This window comes from Gymnoscopelus braueri (genome assembly GCF_963280865.1).
Source record: "Gymnoscopelus braueri genome assembly, chromosome: 9".
Lineage (NCBI taxonomy): Eukaryota > Metazoa > Chordata > Actinopteri > Myctophiformes > Myctophidae > Gymnoscopelus > Gymnoscopelus braueri.
This window is the reverse complement of record NC_137610.1, coordinates 40,046,714-40,064,863: the sequence shown is the minus strand read 5'-3', so window position 1 is coordinate 40,064,863 and position 18,150 is coordinate 40,046,714. Positions and strand designations below refer to the sequence as shown.

The 18,150-nt window shown below is 42.3% G+C and overlaps 1 protein-coding gene across 8 annotated transcripts in view; it reads right to left on the bottom strand.

Moving 5' to 3' along the window:
• The window catches only part of srgap1a (SLIT-ROBO Rho GTPase activating protein 1a), a 116,868-nt gene extending 99,853 nt beyond the window's left edge, over positions 1-17,015 (bottom strand). For all 8 annotated transcript variants that reach the window (XM_080438646.1, XM_080438647.1, XM_080438650.1 and 5 more), the window contains exon 1: positions 16,336-17,015. In XM_080438646.1, the coding sequence (XP_080294772.1) occupies positions 16,336-16,399 (64 nt within the window). In that variant the 5' untranslated portion in view covers positions 16,400-17,015. The remainder of the gene's footprint in view (positions 1-16,335) is intronic.
• Between the last annotated feature and the right edge of the window lie 1,135 nt (positions 17,016-18,150).

Below are 18,150 nucleotides of genomic sequence, written 5' to 3'. Positions count from 1 at the left end.
CCACACCCCCCTCACCACAGCCCCAAGCGCCGCGGTCAAAGGAGAGTCCCAGTTCCTGCTGTGACGGAGTGATTTCTCACAACAACGCATCTGTAGTGGTGAAAACCGAGCAGCGGGGGGGAATGAGGAAGTGTGTAATGACGACCCGCCGCCGCCCCCCCCCCCCCCCCCCCCCCCCGGGAGGCCACGAGAGGCTAACACTATCAGACCCTCCCCCCCAACCGACAGACGCTGACAGTCATAAAGCATACTGATGCACATATATAACCATACAACACAGGCAAACTAATCTAATTCTCTTTCTCACACTCAGTACGAAGAATAGAGCCTGACCGATATTTTGTCAAGTGCATAATCTTGACATCAATTTGAAAAACTTTTATTTATTTTTTTAATTTTATTTAGGTTTTGTATTTGAGAACATTTTAACTCATGAGCAACCAAATAAATAAAAAATACACATAAATTAGCTTTTTGATAGATGACATTTTTAAATTAAGTACATATAAACATACATGGTATGTATGTAAACATAGGAAAATAACATTTAACTAATCATACAATGAACAAGCAACCAAATAAATATAAAACAAACAAACTTAAATGTAGTTTAATCACTTTACTTATAGACAAGTTCATAACATATAGCGTCGCAACAAGTTTGTAGTTTGGCTATTTCTGAAAAATTGTAAAAGGTAAAAGATTGGGACACATAGGCTAATTGCCAATACCGATGTCAAAAACAGTCAAATAATTCCTGATATATCGGCCAGAGCGATATATCGGTAAGGCTCGAACGAAGAAAATCTATGAAGAGATGAAGTGTCTTCATAAGGTCCTCACTGTCAGATAATTACAGTGGAAGTCAATATGGAGGAAGTCATGGCACTCCGTCCTGTTATCTCCCATGATTGGCCCTCGGGGAGGCTTAAGCTGCCAATCCTCTCTCTCGCTCTCTCCCTCTCTCCATTTCCCACGGGTCTGTGCTAACTCATTGGGACTCGGCTTGTCTCAATCAGGCTCTGAGGTGAGAGGTGAGAAGACGACGTTATGTCCCTCAATATGTCTTCCTAAACACCTTCGTTCACCGGCACTGAAAACTCGTGTCAAGAGTTAAGACGGGACAGATGGCGGTGGAGCCAAATTTGCACAGTGACATAACACAGATCCAACACGATACTTATGGATTTAAACGGCATGCCGAGGCGCACTAGGTTACCTTTCAACCCGGCATACCTATTTTGGGCTTCGCATTATAAGCGAACATTTTGATTGTAAAATACTCCCCCCCCGCCACAAATTCCCCAAAATAGCAAATCTACAACCTTGCAACGTGTCGTGATGCGACGTGTTGCAAGCTACCATGTCACCTGTATTCACAATCACATCCCTGTCCAATGAGAATACAGATTTTGACTTGCCAATTGGGTGTATCTCATACACACACACACAAAGTTTGAAAACCACAGATTTAACCACAACATGACAGATCTGAGCCGTGTCGTGCCGAGCTGAGAGGCTGCCACAGACCTGGGAGCAGCAGCTGGCCAGAGTGAGTTGACATAAAGGAGAGGGAGGAGAAAGGAAGATCACATTTCACTCTTCTTTTGTTTTCTCGTCACACGCTAGCAAGTCCCGGCTTTCTCCATCCGCCAGCCTCCCCGCAGAGCCATTAGTCAGTGACAGAGCTCAGCCTTTTGTCTCTGTGACGGCACGCGTGTGCATGTGTGTGCATGTGTGTATGTGTGTGAGAGAGAGAGTGATCACCGCTATCCACTAATCCATGTGCCACAGACCCAGCCAGGTTGCCATGTATATCAACCCCCCCAACACACACTATTTAACCAGGACAAATCACAAGCACCTTGGGGGGGTTCCGCCACACTACATAGATATATGAAGCACACATCCAGCATGCTTGTGTGTCCAGCTGTCCATATGGTATCTCCCTGCACACACATAGCCACACACACACACACACATTCCCAAACAAGCTTTTCTGAAAACACACAAACACACTTGTTGCATATTAATAGGATTGTCATTCGTTGACATAAACATAAACATTATTCCCTGGTACTAGTGATGACAGTGATTGGTCAGATCGTCGCTCAATAAGGGTTGATAATGATGTAGCATAATTAGAGAGGAATTAAACACCAGAGTATCCCCCTTCTCTTTTCATGCTTGCTATAGTTTTAACGCCCAGATTCTTATGCCAAATACATTACAAAGAATGTCTTACGGTGTCTGGTTCCTTTTTATGTGTGTGTAGCCGATCTGTAAAGCCCTTTGGAATGCTCTGTTTAACCACAGATCTACAAGTTCACAACGCGTTGCGATGGGACACGTTGTGAGCTTGCAGATCGGCTATTTTGAGAAATTGTGGAAATATTGGCAAGAAATTGGGAAGATTTCTGAAAATCTCGCCTATAATGACATGCCCAAGGGATGGGCAGGGTTAATGTGGTTTAGAAAGTGCTATACAAAAGGCAACTTAACTAACTTACTATTGTCTGACCTGCATGGAAACGTCCGTCTGTCTGTGTCTGTGTGTGTGTGTGTGTGTGTGTCTCTCTCTCTCTCTCCCTCTCTCTTCAGAGTGTCTGCCAGGCCAGCTTTGTTCTACTTTGGGTTTAAGTAAAGGAGACTGGGACAGTGTCACGCACGACATTCTATTTTCAGACCAGCCCGAGCTAAGAAAAACTAACTTTGCACCGGAGCGCATGCCATTCCTATTAAAAATCATCATAAAAATGGGCTGACAAGCCCCTATGGGGAGTTGCTGTAGAGAGCAACATGCTCCATTTCATCCTAACCTAAAAAAAAACATAAAATAACTAAGAATTACCAACTTGTATTATGACAAGATGTATATAAAGGAGTTACCTGCCTACAGTATAGTGGCCAATACACAAAATTTCAATTCAAATAAAATTCATAACTTTATTATGCCAGTTTAACCACATTCAACCTGTCGTCCCTATTTGGGAAAGTCATCATTGCCAGAAATTTTCAATGTTTTTCTAACATTTTCCAAATTCTTAAAAAAAATGGCACAATGCGTTGTAAGCTTGCAGATATAACTATTGTTTTTGTTTGCTTGTTGTTGTTTTTTTGCAAATCCTCCAAATATCCAATTCTAAAGAAAGTAATCAATTCCCTCACACACTTAGCACCTCTGCTTTCGTTTCTTTTAAATTAACTACTAGAACCCTGGCATCCAAATTCTGGGGGGAACATTCCACAAAGATACCCGATCTACAAGCTAAGAACACGACATTTGGGGTAGAGGTAAACAAAAGAGCGCACCAAGTACAGACCCAACTCATGTCCCGTTTACTAAGTATAGAGGGTTCAAGTGGTTAATAAATGAACGCAGAGGTGATAAGCGTGCAGGAATTTACTCATTTCTTTAGATGGAAAAGTGTGATAGCAGGACATGTTAATGATTTTATTACCCCCAAAGAGGAGCCCCCGCACTCGGCTAAAAAAAAGACTATGCCAAAGGAAACAAGTTATACGACTGCGTCATAGTAGGATGTAATCTGGTGTTCAAGAAAATACAGCACTGCAAAATGGTAAATTATGCACTTGAAATGTCTTGGGGGGGGGGGGGGGGGGGGGGTCGCATTGCAACACCACCCACGAAACAGGACGTGACACACGGTACAGAGGAGGGGAGAGGGTGGCATACAAGTGAGAGGTCAGAGTTCAAGTCCAGAGGAGGCATCTTCGAGAAAAAGGCAGACCTTTGTTAAGCCCCACGGGGGACATTCAGTATCAGCTTCACCCAGCTGATGGCTGCTCAGATGGTCACGATGAGCGCTCAGGGGAAAGCAAGAGTGGAGTGTCTTGCTCAGGGATACTCCGACACGTATATTGGGTGGGGAGCGAACTAGCCTGGCATGGCCAGACTAATATCACTGTGTGCATATTAGTTTGGAATCTAAGTGAGGAAACTGCATTTCCAAGGGGGCGAATTAAAAAAATGCCTCTGGTGATAAACCCGCCACACAATTGCATACTGGGCCCTGATTGGTGCCCCACAACTTCGGGGGCAGGGAAATCCAATCACCACCGAGCAGGGCCAAATCTAATCTGCCGAGGGCAATGAGTTCGCACTGGCAGATTCGTCTGGTTTCCAGGCTAGGAGAGAACCGGTGAACTTCTGATTGCCAGATGGCCTCTACCCACTCAGCTACGGCTGCCCCTAGGTGGTCACTGGTCAGTGAGAAAGGGTCAGTTGGGGGTTGCGGGCTGCTGCATGTACTGTGTTTCATAATATGTGTATGTGTGTCGGATCTTTTCGATCTCTTTCATCTATAAACCAGGGTTATTATTCAGCCGTTGCATAATAAGCCGATGATGTAAGCTCTCATGACAATGAGCTAATCGTGATCTTTACGGAAGCTGCTGAAACAACTGGGAGCATTTCCACTCCACAGGGTACACTAGAACCTTCACACACACACACGTCATGTTTGCTGTACATGTTTGCTGTACTGTGTACATGACCACTTTAAGCCCGATAATATGCTTTATTATCTAGATATAACCACAGAGACATACAGTAAAAGCAGACTGGATAAAACCAGAGAGACATACAGTAAAAACAGACTGGATATAACCAGGGAGACACAGTAAAAACAGACTGGATATAACCAGAGAGACATACAGTAAAAACAGACTGGATATAACCAGGGAGACATACAGTAAAAACTAAGTACAACCAGGGAGACATACAGTAAAAGCAGACTAAGTACAACCAGGGAGACAGCGATGGGGAAGAACTGACCACACTAAACGATGCAGACATCAGAGGGTGGCCGCAGCAGTGAGGCTGCATTATATTTTTACATACGTACATAAAAGTGAGTCGGCTCCTTGGCTTCAAGCTATAATCAATCAGGATTTAGTCGCACACTGGGGATGAAGCCTTTGGCTGACGTTCTCATTGACCGCTGCTTTTTAAAGAGCAGGTCCCCTCCTCCCCTCCCCGCCAGCTCAGGGCGGGCGTCAGACGGCAGCTATGACGCCTTGCGGGGTGGCCTTTGGCTATTGATTAGGATGACAGCCAGCTCAAAGCCTGCTCCCCTCGGGTCAAGGGGTCATGGCATAAGAAAGGAGAAGAGGGGGCGGTGACAGAGGAATAGTAAATTAAACTTCTCTTCCATCAGCAGGATGTGAGAGAGGGTTCAGGACACCGTCCGGGAAGATGGCCATTCGGAAATGATACAGAAAAACCTGCGTGGTGAGGTTTTTCCAACAATAAGTATGGTTTAGGTTCAAAATACAGGTTTCCTGTTAATTTGACTGCCAATGACGAGATTTCTCGTCATATTTTGCAATGGCTCACAGTGCCAGTGACGAGAATGACGATATTTGTGTTTTCAGTGTTCGCTCGCTTATGGGTCACCATTTGGCTCTCTGTGAAGGAGAGGAGCAACGGGTCACGTGATCGCAAAACAAACAGCCCGTTCTCTCCCTTGTAATTCGATCTGGAAGAATGGCTTTTCCGCTGTTTTTGTTGCAAACAACTGGCCACAACTATGGAACGGATGATCGCGGCGGCTTGCTTTTTCCCCGCCCCCGATTCTACGATAACCGGATACATCTTTTAAAGCGATCAGGGGATCGATCATACTGGAGATAAATATTCTATGATTTGTGAGTGAAAACACTCAAAAATCGCTGGCAGTGGCGTGGCAAAATTATGTTTTATATCTGTCAGTCAAAGAATTAATGGAAATAGAATGAAAAACTGAATAGAATAAATAACTAAAAATAGAACAGAAATAGAATGAAAAGTGCAGAGGTACCAGGTATGCCACTTTTGACTCAATGTCTGTTGTAGGAAGTCTCACCAGTCGTTTGATGAATGAAGACAAGGCTCGACTTGTCAGCACAATAAAAGTCGCTCGGCAGTCATCGCTGCCAAACATTTGATTGTTTTCAATTGCATTCATTTGCGTCTGGGCCTCAGAGCAAGGGAAGCTGGGATGGCTGCCAGGTGAAGGCTGTATAGGAGAGAGCTGGACAGTAAAGACTGTTAGGATACAAAACCGCCACTGTAGGTGAAGACACCGTTTGATACGTTGAACTCAGTCAGTGATGCACCTCGACTGTCTTTAGAAAAGGATTCTCAACCTTTTTCATTTCAAGCACCAATCTACACTGTAAAATAATCACTGTTCATTTAACTCTTGAGTGTACATTATTCATTTGTACACTCTCAGAGATACAGACCCTTTTTACCAGTAGAGTAAGACAACGCCTTTCACATTACACAAGAGCACAAACACAGATAATCCATCATGAACTTTTCTCACCAAATCGTGTGCAGTTGAAGTTTGAAACCGGACATTATGTCGCTATGGCATCCGGGTGTACTAGGTCGAGGAAAGTCTCAGAGAATATTTACACCAATTAAGAAAAAGATGAACGATAATTGTACGTTTTAAGAAGAGATTTGAAAGAGACACCGAGTTTGCCTGCCTGAGATCCTCAGACAACTTCAAGGAGCTCCCCAGCTGAGGGCCCGCACAGCTAAAGCCCTGTAACCTTAGTGACAAGCCCAGACTTGGGACCACTATGCTGGAGGATCTCAAGTCAGCGGCCAGGCTCATATGAAGTTGAAAGATCACAGATATAGGCTGGAGCCTGACCCTTCAGTTCTTTTAAAACAAGCAGGAAACAAAGCCAGTCCACACCAACGCAACACCTTGCAACTGCCATTGCGGATAATGGTTGCAAGTAGTTGCAAGTAGTTGCATGTTGCAAGGAGTTGCAAAGGTGTGGACTGCCCTTTAAAAGGAAACCACAAACCAGTGGTCAAGAAAGAACATCCTATGCTGTCGTCACAGCGACACCCGCTTAAAGAATCTCCTGAGTGAATCAATAATTGAGCTGTTTGAGTTTAATGCTGAGAGAAGTCGCCTCAGGAAATAACTATCATTCGCCAAACCAAGAATGTGCAGTAAATTAAATATATGACACCGGGAGGAGATGCAGATTTGGGCAAACATCCTGCACAATGGAAAGGCTTTGCCAGAGGAAGTAGACAGGCCGGGGATGGAGGATTACACATGTGACGTGGTCCAAGCCTTTGTTCCCACAGGGTTAATAAAAGACAGGCCTGGGCCTGGCGTACCTGAGCTGAGTAGCAATGCAGCTTGGAGACGGCCACGGTCAGTCTGGCTTTAAAAATAGAAAAGGAGGAAGCCAGAGTTGTAGACGAGATACAAATAATGCAAGCTTCAGATATCGTTTTGTTTAAGCACAAGAACCCTAGTGTCCCTATTCTCTCTCTCTCACACACACACAAGATGACAGCTGTCGGTAGACTTTATACATTTAGACTATGTATTTATTTGACAAACCAACTCAAAAGATTTATGTAGTGTTTATTTAGACTACCCCCCCCCCCCATTTTTTGTACATATATATATTTTTAATGTTTTTATGCATCTTTGTTTTGTTTGTACATAGTGTTATTTTCTCCTGTATTTTGTGTTGATATTTGAACTGCTTGGTTGCTACTATATATGTCTATGAACTGAATACCAAGGACCTCAATGGAAACGGACCTTTAAGTATTATAAATGTAATTGTGATGTTTAAATTTTTTTCCTAATGAAATATTAAATCAATCAATCAATCACAAATATTGGAGAAGAAGTAGAAGAGAAGCAGTGAGGGTGCGGGTCGAGGCGGAAAGGTGCATTTCCATAGACCAGTTATTCTTAACCTTTTGAATTACAGGGACCCTCAGTTTGATATGCATTAGGCCATGGACCCCTACAGACCCTTGAGGGTCCATTTGGTGCACCATAGTCTTCGGACTGGGAACCAGTGCCATAGACCTTAGACGTCACACCCGTCCCGTCTCGCCCTGCTGGCTGTCCCATTCAGACATCGACTGGGTTCCGCGACGACCTACGCTTCACGCTCAACGGTGGAACAACAATGCCACCCTATTCCATGTCCTGTACCTTTTATATAGGATAGTGAGGTGGAATGACGGCACACACAACATTCCCGCCTTGTGCAGGCTGTGTAAAAGGGGCTTTTCTGTCTGTCCATCTGTTGGGCCTCAGCAGTGGTTCAAAGGAATGAAAGCCTTCCAAAGCCCCCCAACCCCCAATGCCCCGGCCCCCTCATGGTTCTTTTTCTCCCTCAAATTTGTTTTGTTGCTTTCCCTTACTTCATCGTGCTTTTTTGCGCTCTCGGTGTGGGGTCCCATTTCATTAACACCTTGCTTGCAGCTCGGGTCAGTGCACACCGTTGCTTGCGCTGAAACTCATCCAGTTCATTACCAGCCTCTCCGGTCGGACCGAGGACCTCTCTCCATGTCCAAGAGCACTGACACAGAGAGAGAGAGAGAAAACGGTTCCAAAACACTGCAAGTTCACTGAGCTAAGCCAAGAGAACTAGGGCTGTGACTGTCCATTCTTTTTTTATTATTGTATCGAGTACTTTTTCCGATTAATCGAATGGCACGTTTTTTTGTGTGTATGAGATATATATATATATATTTATATATATATATATATATATATATATATATATAAAAACCTCTTAGGTATTATTTTTTACTTAGTGTGCAACAGTAAAATGCAAAGAAAAGTGGAAATATCTGATCAACAAGCTGAGCTTTGTAAATTGGTTATTTTTCTCTCGATTATAAATAGATTTGATTAAATTATAGATTAAATCAATTCATTTTGATTAACTGTTACACCAAAGAGGACGGCCGTACCGTTACGTTGACAACTGAGGATTTATGATGACTCACTCACAGGTAGAACAGCTTCAGTCAGCGTAGTCACGTGTGGCGGAACTGATTTGAGTCTCTGTCTGTGTCTGGAGTGAAATGGAATTAGCCGGTGTCAGTTACAACTTAAGACAACAGACTGAGGGGGAGGGGTCCTTTTATCCCCCCCCCCCCCCCCCCCGCCCCACCACTGCAACAATAGCACTTGAATTACAGTCTTTATTGTTTGGAGATGGGGAGATTAGGATAGTATGTGGGGGGGGGGGGGGGGGGGTTGCATAAAAGGCCCGATGGCCTTTGTGTAGAAAGCACCGTGGGGGGTGGGTGAAGCTTTGGTTGTGCTCAGCTGAGTTTATTAAAACACCAAAATGGGCGAGTGGCCACAGATGGTGCTGTCAATAAACACCCACCATTGCAACGTGCACGCATGCACGCTCACACATACACACACACACACACATCGCCACACCCAATTCCATACCACCAACTGAAACCACCACTATTTGGCATTGGTGTGACAGGCACATATTGAACCACAAGCACTGGAGTCTGGACAGTAGCTAGGAGAAGTGTTACATCCAAACTGTCACAATAGAACTGTCAAACATCTTGAGTCCTTGCAAAAAAATAAAAATAACTATATATTGAAATATTTTTCAATTGAAGACCATTTCATTTGAAGGATATTTACATGGGCTTAATCAGAGACTTGAATACGTGAACACAGAACATAAAACTCAAATTGATATAGCCAGGGTTCCCACACATGTTTACCAATGATTTTCCAAAACTTCTCCAAAACTTTTCCAGAATATTTAACCAAATTTCCAGGCCTAAATAACAATCATTCAGCGCAATAAAGGAGTCTCTTACTCCTACGTGCAATGCCTAAAGACAGGCAGTGTAGCAAAAATAAAGCATAGAATATAGAATGGTATAATTCCATTCCAAATTTCGTACCAAATTTACTAACTAACTACGCAACACTCTGCAGCATGTTGTAAGCTTGTAGATCTGTTCTTTTTTGTCACGTCCGGTATACATTAGGCTGCAATCACGCAGCCCGTTCGGAGATTTTTTTTACATATTTCGTGTTATATACATGTTTTGGAAAACGTTTTTTATAAACAAAATCAATAGCGAAAAACAATGCATAGCCAAATATTTTTCCAGGATATTCCAGGACCCTTGATGAATTCCAAACCTTTTCCAGGACTGGAAAAAGTTTTTTATAATTTCAAAATATTTCCAGAAATTTCATGACCGTGGGGACCCTGTATAGCAGAAATATCTCCATATTCAATATTATCGTAGATCTATGCCATCCTGAACTCCTTCTCCCATTTCCGGTCGCCAAACACATTCCAGGCTGATTAACTTGTGTTAATTCTGCAGAATTGACACATGCACTCCAAGGTGACGAAACTCTAGCATCACCCAGATGGAATATCTGCCACAATAACTGTGTGTACTTATTGTCACCTCAGCTCACCTTACTGTGTGGCATCTGAACCTGAACACAATCTCACACACGACTGCATTCCGATGCATATCACCCTGCACATTATGACAGCGTTTTTTTTTTGTCGTTCCCGATAAGGCCCTTTGAAACAGATGTCTCCACATAAAACCCTCTCTGGCGTCGCCATGACTCATGGGCGCAGGCCAACTACATTACCTATAAAAGTAGCTAGTATTACATGCTCAAGGTCATTCCTATATAAACTAGTGCACAACCACGGGGACACACAAGCCTACTTGTGTGTCTGTGTTGAATAGTTTCTTTTTCAAACAACCTTTTTTTATGATTTAATTCCTTGCCAATTCCCCCTGAGTACTGCAGTCCCTGTGGCTGCCAACCGCCACTGTTAACCTGGGGAGGGTGTAGACAACCACATATCTCCTCTGATACACACGGAGTCATGTGGAGGAACACTCTTATCCTTCCCCGGTTCCCCTCCCTAACGAAAATCAAGATGGATCACAGGTAACACCTGGAGACCGGTGTCTCAACAAAACAAAAAAACTTTAGTACTACTGACTGTACAGCATATCGTTACATCCAGAATAGATACTTTGGAGAGAAACAGGAACAAGCTGGTCATAAAAGACAGATTAACAAAAAGACAAGATTGATCCAGGCGTCATATAGGCTATATTTTCCTTTTGTCATAAACTATTCATTACCAAATATACTCATCTTCTGCCAGAGAGTCAGACAGCACATTTGTACATTGTTACTAAAGTAAACAATCCTCGACTGTTATCCACAACAGAAACTAAATCAATTAGAAAGATAATTACACCCATATTGACTCACTGTTTGTGTCCTCTCATCTCCCTGCAAACAAACATGGCCCTGACCATTTTCACTGGAAAGGTTTTGCTCATGTAGGTTAATCGAATAACCGAGAAGCAGGTTTCTCCCCCTAATGTCAGCGGATCAACACAGAAAAAGTTGAATATATTTTTCTATTTTTTATAATCGACAGTCGATTAATCTGATTGACCACTTAACCCCGTTACCATTATACTTCGTTGTACAATAGTGGAGTACAAATATAGCTAAAATAGACCATCTACAAGCTCACAGCATTCGACTTTAACTTTTGACACCTTTATTGATAATAAAACATATGTAAAATGACATACGTACATGTTGCGATGCAGCGCTTTGTGAGCTTGTAGAATTGCTATTTTCACTATCTATGAATCTATTCATTTATTATATTAGTTCTTAATCATAATCGAGCCAAAAGTTTGAAAAATAGATTTGAAGACACATCGCCCAGCCTAAGTGAAAACGCTCAGGGGCAGGAATGGTCAGGGGGTGACCATTCGGGGGTGGAGGGAGTGCACACTTTATGATGTCTTGGGCAGAGGACCTCTGTCACTGTCAGAAGCTCATGCAGGCCTGCTATCTGAGTCAATACCCCCAGGGCACAAACAGCAAGCCACAACTACAGCCAGACAAATCAACACTTTGCCCAGAAGAGAAAACAAACAAGCCAGGCCATGATGTTGCTGTCCTCTATTGCACCACCAGTCCAAAGAAACACACACAGACGCACACACAACCTACAACACCTCACCTGATTTAGCCATTTAAACTTGACAAGAGTTCCGCAGGGGTCTATACAAGGTCTGCTAGTGATTCCCTCTACACAAAACAAGTTGCAGAAAATAGCCAATCTACGAACTCACAAAGAATCGAGAGCTTGTAGATTGGCTATTTTTGCACAATGTAAGCCCCAGAGGAGGGATGCTAGGGTAATAATAGATCTGATCTATTATTAACAGATCTACGTATTTAATAGATCTATTGCACCATCAGTCTACTCTAAAGAAACACACACCGAATACATTTAAATTTAAATGTTCACCTCATCTAATTTAAGCCACTTATAATACTTTACAGTATCCTCAGATGAGTTCCTCAGCCTGGTTGTTCAATCTTTAGCTTATTCCTTAGCAGTCAGAAGTAGAACAAGACACTTGGAGGATGCTTAAACAAAATTGATATGAAGACTGCTCTGTGTGTTGGCTGCGAATGGACAATTAGCCCTATAACAAATAAATGTATAGACTGTTGAAGTTTTAAAATCATGATGTTTCCCTTTAAGAAAAGAATGTGAGATGGATGACAGATTAGACTTTGACAGAGAACGGTGATGTCAGTCATCCTAGGAGGCTGCCAGACACTATAGGAGTCACTATAGAAAACCACAGAATCGTTTAAATAACTGACTTACTTGAATAACAATCCAATCAGCATAGCTCTCTTCTAAGTTGTACGAATACTGTAAAGACTATAAGAAAAATACCTAAGTTCTGGGTAAAATAGGAGTTGCTCAAAACGACTGCCAGGTAGTCAAGCCATTATGGAGTCAGCATGCTGAACACAGACAGTAGTACACCTGATCTTCATCACAATCAAGCTTAAAAGACCAACATGCAAATGCAGGCTACATGTACACTGAACTGTAACTGCCTGGCCTTCAGATATCTGTCCAAATAAAGTGAAAGGCAGACTCCCACGTCTCCAACTGTGAGACAGAGAAGTTTGTGAACCAGAAGATCAAACATCTCCCCTGGCCGTTCTCTGGATTGCTTATTGTTCTACTTGTTGAGTAATCTCAGTGTCTCTCCAGAGTCTCCACCAACCCAATGTCTCTCACTTCCAGAAAGATAAGCCTTCTGTTCTGCCAGGAGAGAAAGCAAAGACTATAATGTAATTATTTCATGCTCCGTTGTACGCCAAAGTATGTATCAGGTTTAATAGGCTACTGTATGTTTACTTTACATGTCGGTTGGAAACCTTGGGTGTCCAAAACAGTTACTTTTCAGGATATGTAAAAAAATAACCTGTGGACCAATGGATCATTGGTGCTCTAATTCAAACTTTTCATTAAATATATTTATCAAACCCACAGACTGATTTAACAACTGTGAACTTGGCCTCCTTATTTTGGGCATGTCATTATAGTGCTACAATATGTTTGCTACTTTTGCATGACACTGTCACAAAATAGGGCATTAATTAATGAAAAAACAAAAGGATTTGTTTCACAAAGCACTTTCTTCCAGCAGCATCTAATAAAGAGTTAAAGACATAAATAGGCTGCAAGCTGATTCCAAAATAGTGACAACAACACTTGACTGAGATTAAAGACTTCATACAATTACAGACACAAGAACTTCTCACAGGATATTTAGGCTGTTTGCCGAGTCTGAAAACGTCCATCAATATTTCTTTCAAGAGTCAGGATCATAGTGAATAAAAGAGAAGAACTTAAAAGTAACTGCTGTAATGTCTGGCATTGCATGTCAGTGACTGTCTGCAACATATATCTTATGCTCAATGCCAAAATATTATTTTAAATAAGTACATGAACTTAATTTAAATAGTTGTTACATCACAGCAAGCCTCCATAAAACCTCCCTGTGTAAATATGTACATGTACTCTCGGAGGCTAATTTGATAAGCAGTGCACTGGCATCAAATTAGCCTCTGAGTCTGCAGTGAATTTCATCTTATACAAAATAACACAAATGTAATATGTCACCTTTATTATTTTGTGTTGCTCAGTCAGTACTCGCCTTTGGATCACACTGTTCTGGGTTAGATCCCGGGCACTGCCAACTCAACGTATACGAGTAGCACAGCTTGGGTAGGTCTGCAATAAGTACTGGGAGTGGGTGCTGATGATCGGTGTTGCACTCCACCTGCCAGGGTTGTAGCATATTGAAAAGGAGAGACACCCTCGTTCTCGGCCGATACTGACTAAATAAGCCTCTCCGACCTAACTGCATTTACCTCAATGGTCGATGAAGGAATTCAAGCAACAGCTATTATCAGTTGCATCAGGTTGTTATTGTTGTCGTATTTGGCTTGGCTTGACAACTGGGAGGCTTGGCCGTCTCTCATCCAGCCAGCCTCCCCCTGTGACTGTGCATCACCTTCTATTATAGGCTGAACCCCTGAGTCATCCCCATCCAGAGAAGAAACAGGGCTGAACATTCCAAGCAAAGAGAGCTTCTGCTCTCCACATTATGCATTCTCACAGACCCCCCCTCCCTCCCTGACTCAGTCCCCTCTCTCTCTCTCTCTCTGGATTTAAGACTAGGTGCTATGGGGAAGTGAATAGGTGGTATTTCAGCTCACTAATGGCACATGGGAGAACGCAGCTCCTTGGCCAGGATCCAAATCCCCATGGTTACAGCAGGGTAGCCACTAGCCAGCCACTGCTTCTTTCCTGTGCTAGTTTGTCTGTAGATGATTTTACACACACACACACACACACACACACACACACACACACACACACACACACACCCCAATTCTAAAATCACCTGCCTACATCAGCATTTCAGCTAGCCTACTAATATTTATGAAAAGCAATCCAAGGGTCATTAACCAACTTTAAATCCTATCACCACCGCACATTTGTGAATCAATACCAGGATAATATTAACTGCCAAGAGTGGTAACTACAACATGCTACATCAACAGGTTGTACACAGAAGTGTTACTAACTAACATCATTAACAGAATAACTGATATATATTCCTTATTTCTGGAGGGCAATATGTTAGATTATCAAAACAATATGGATTGCTGACTTTGTCTATACTGTCTATATTGCTTATGTAGGCTATATTATATACTTATGTGAATAGTATACTACTAGCCTACTAATGTAATTAAACAACAGACAGGAGGAGCAACAACAGGGACTAGAACTTTAACACTGAAGAGCAGATTAAGATAACCTGAAAGTAACCTGAACCTTTAGCTCAAGACAGTAAAATGTAGGCCTATGCTATGTATTAAGAAATGACAGTGTACACACATGTAGGCTAACAGAATGGATGGACCCTTACCCTGAGCATTCCATACATTTGTAGCCTATAATACACCGTCAAAGTTTCATTAACTTTTGACTGGGTGTAGTTGTGAAGGCAATTATTAACAGACACATGAGACACTGATGTTTTCCAAACAGGGTCATCAAAGCTCATTTCGGTCCGTTGTGCGTGTGATTGGTGTAACTAAGTACATTTACTCAAGTACTGTACTTGAGTACAATTTTGAGGTACTTTACTTTACTGGAGTATTTCCAATTTTCAAAACTTTTACTCCACTACATCTCAGCGGCAAATATTGTACTATTTACTCCACTACAATTATTTGACAACTTCAGTTACTTTGTAGATTTTAATTATTACAAAACATACATTAACCACTTCAGCCCTATGCATACTTAAGACTATTTGAAAATCTACAAGCTCACAACAGTGGATCTGCTATTTTCAAAGGATTTTAATACATTTGGAAACTTGCGAAAGGGGACAATCTGCAAAATGAGTACTTTTACTTTCAGTAGTTAGGCTACGTATATTTCAATGCGAATACTTTTGTGCTTTTACTCAAGTACATATTGAATACCGGACTTTGTTGTAACAGAGTGTTGCATTGTGGTATTGGTACTTTTACAAAATGTGAGTACTTCTTCCACCAATGCAGCTTATAGTGCATCATGAATTAGCCTGATCCCAGCCACACTGTTGCTAGGGGGCTACAACCATGGCTACAACTGGCGACAATGTATCCACTCCAGGCAGTACTTTATAGATATGTATCCACATTACCTTTCACTTGACACATAGTCCGCAATGATCTCCTTATCCTTTTTGAAACAATTTACTTTGACGGTTCCACAGACAAATGTTTTTTGAAAATAGCAGATCTACAAGCTCACAACGCCTGGCAACAATTCTTACCTCTTTCCTATTATTATTTGACTGCCAATGTTTGACCAGCTTTTTTTTGTGTTAAAAAGGTCACTTCACTGTCATCTGGGGACACCCACAAAAAAAATAATCTGGGGCCGGGGTCCGCCTGGGGGTCCCGACCCACAGGTTGAGCACCACTGGCTTAGTGCATCATGAATTAGCCTGATCCCAGCCACACTGTTGCTAGGGGGCTACTAACTGGTTACAATGTTTTCCAATCCATGCAGTACTTTATAAATATGTTACTATGTATCCAACATTACCTTTCACTTGACTCTCGTAGTCCGCAATGATCTCCTTATCCTTTTTGAACCTGGACGACGACATGTTTTCTCCTCCAAGCCGCCTCTGTGCAGAACTTCTCCTCAAACTATTTGTCAACAAACGTTATTCTGATGTGTCCCGAGACTCACGCCTATAATAATTACGACGATAATACGAATAGTATGCGACGCATTACACTAAGCAGTAGCATATGGGGACAATTCTTCTTTTAGGACGACGACAAACTAACTAGACGCTATGAATTAACTTTACTAGAAGAAAGCCGTGGTGTGACTGTGGGATGCAGCTAATAACGGTTCTGTTGGATCAGAAAAAAAATGGGCTTTAGTCCTTCATTGTTCTCCTTCTTCTTCTTCCTTCCACCACAGGACCGAACAGGGATCGGGTCTAAATGGATACAACAGGGCCGATGCGGGAATGGATCCCCCTGGATCCCCCCCGGATCCACTGAACTGTGTTGGCTGCAATCAGAGCATTAATGTATACCAGCAGGAGAATATTATAAATCCACAGCGAGTTGGAGAGTCTTTCTTGATCTGTCCCGATCCAGTGGATCCATGCAGGGTGGAAAGTAACACCAACCAACAAGCACCCTGGTTGTTGGGGCGCGTTGATCTACTGGTGTGTGTGTTTGATCTACGTGTTCTAGTTTGGGACCTTCTCCTCCTGACTAAGCTACCTCCTCCTCTCCTCGATGTGTTCCTCACTCACTACTCCTCCCTCTCTCTCTCTCTCTCTCTCTCTCTCTCTCTCCCTCTCTCTCTCTCTCTCCCCGCGCACACACACACACACACACACACACACACACACACACACACACACACACACACACACACACACACACACACACACACACACACACACACACACACACGTGGATTGACACTATAAGACTATAACACTTTAATTCAAAAATCCAAATCCAGTGTCATTTCTGTTATTTAGCCCAGAGGTTCCCATGTGTGAGTCGCGGGTCCATTTTTATGTCGCGAGTAAATATCCCCTTTATTTATTTATATATTTCCTACATTGTTTTTAATTATAAAAAAATATCACTATCACTATTACGTGAACAATATTAATAGCCTACTATTCTTCTACCAGCTCCAGGTTGTGTGTAGATTCGTTCCTGCCCAAACGCCGACAACTAGAATCAACTGGTCTCTAACGCCATCTAGAGGCGTTGGAGAGGCACCGCACAACCACAATTACAACCATGATCACAATCAGAATAGCAAGCCAAATATTTAATATTTCTGATCATTAAAGGAAGCAGTGGTGGAAAGTAACGAAGTACTTGAAGTTAGTCAAGTACTATACTTAAGTACAATATTGAGGTGTTTTTACTTTACTTGAGTATTTCCGAGTTTCAATACTTTTACTTCTACTCCACTATAATTATTTGAAAACTTTAGTTACTAGTTACTTTGTAGATTTTGAATAATATTACAAAACCACTTAAGGCCTATATACTGTATACTTAGGCTATTTGAAAATAGCCGATCTACAAGCTCACTTGTAGTGAGCTTGTAAATCTGCTATTTTCAAAAGAGTCACAGCTGTCCATACCATGACTCACTGCTTAGGCAATAAAAAGTGTCAGTGTCAACCGTGCAAAGGCAACAAGGCATAGGAAAGTGACAGTGTCAACAATGCAGTCAGTACAATAACCATACCTAAAGTGTCTCTAAGAAGGAAAGCACCAGTGAAACTATGATGCGCTCACCATGCTTAAAAGTCAGAGTCTTTGGATATGTGGTAAATGGTGCATTTATATAGTGCTTTTATCCAAA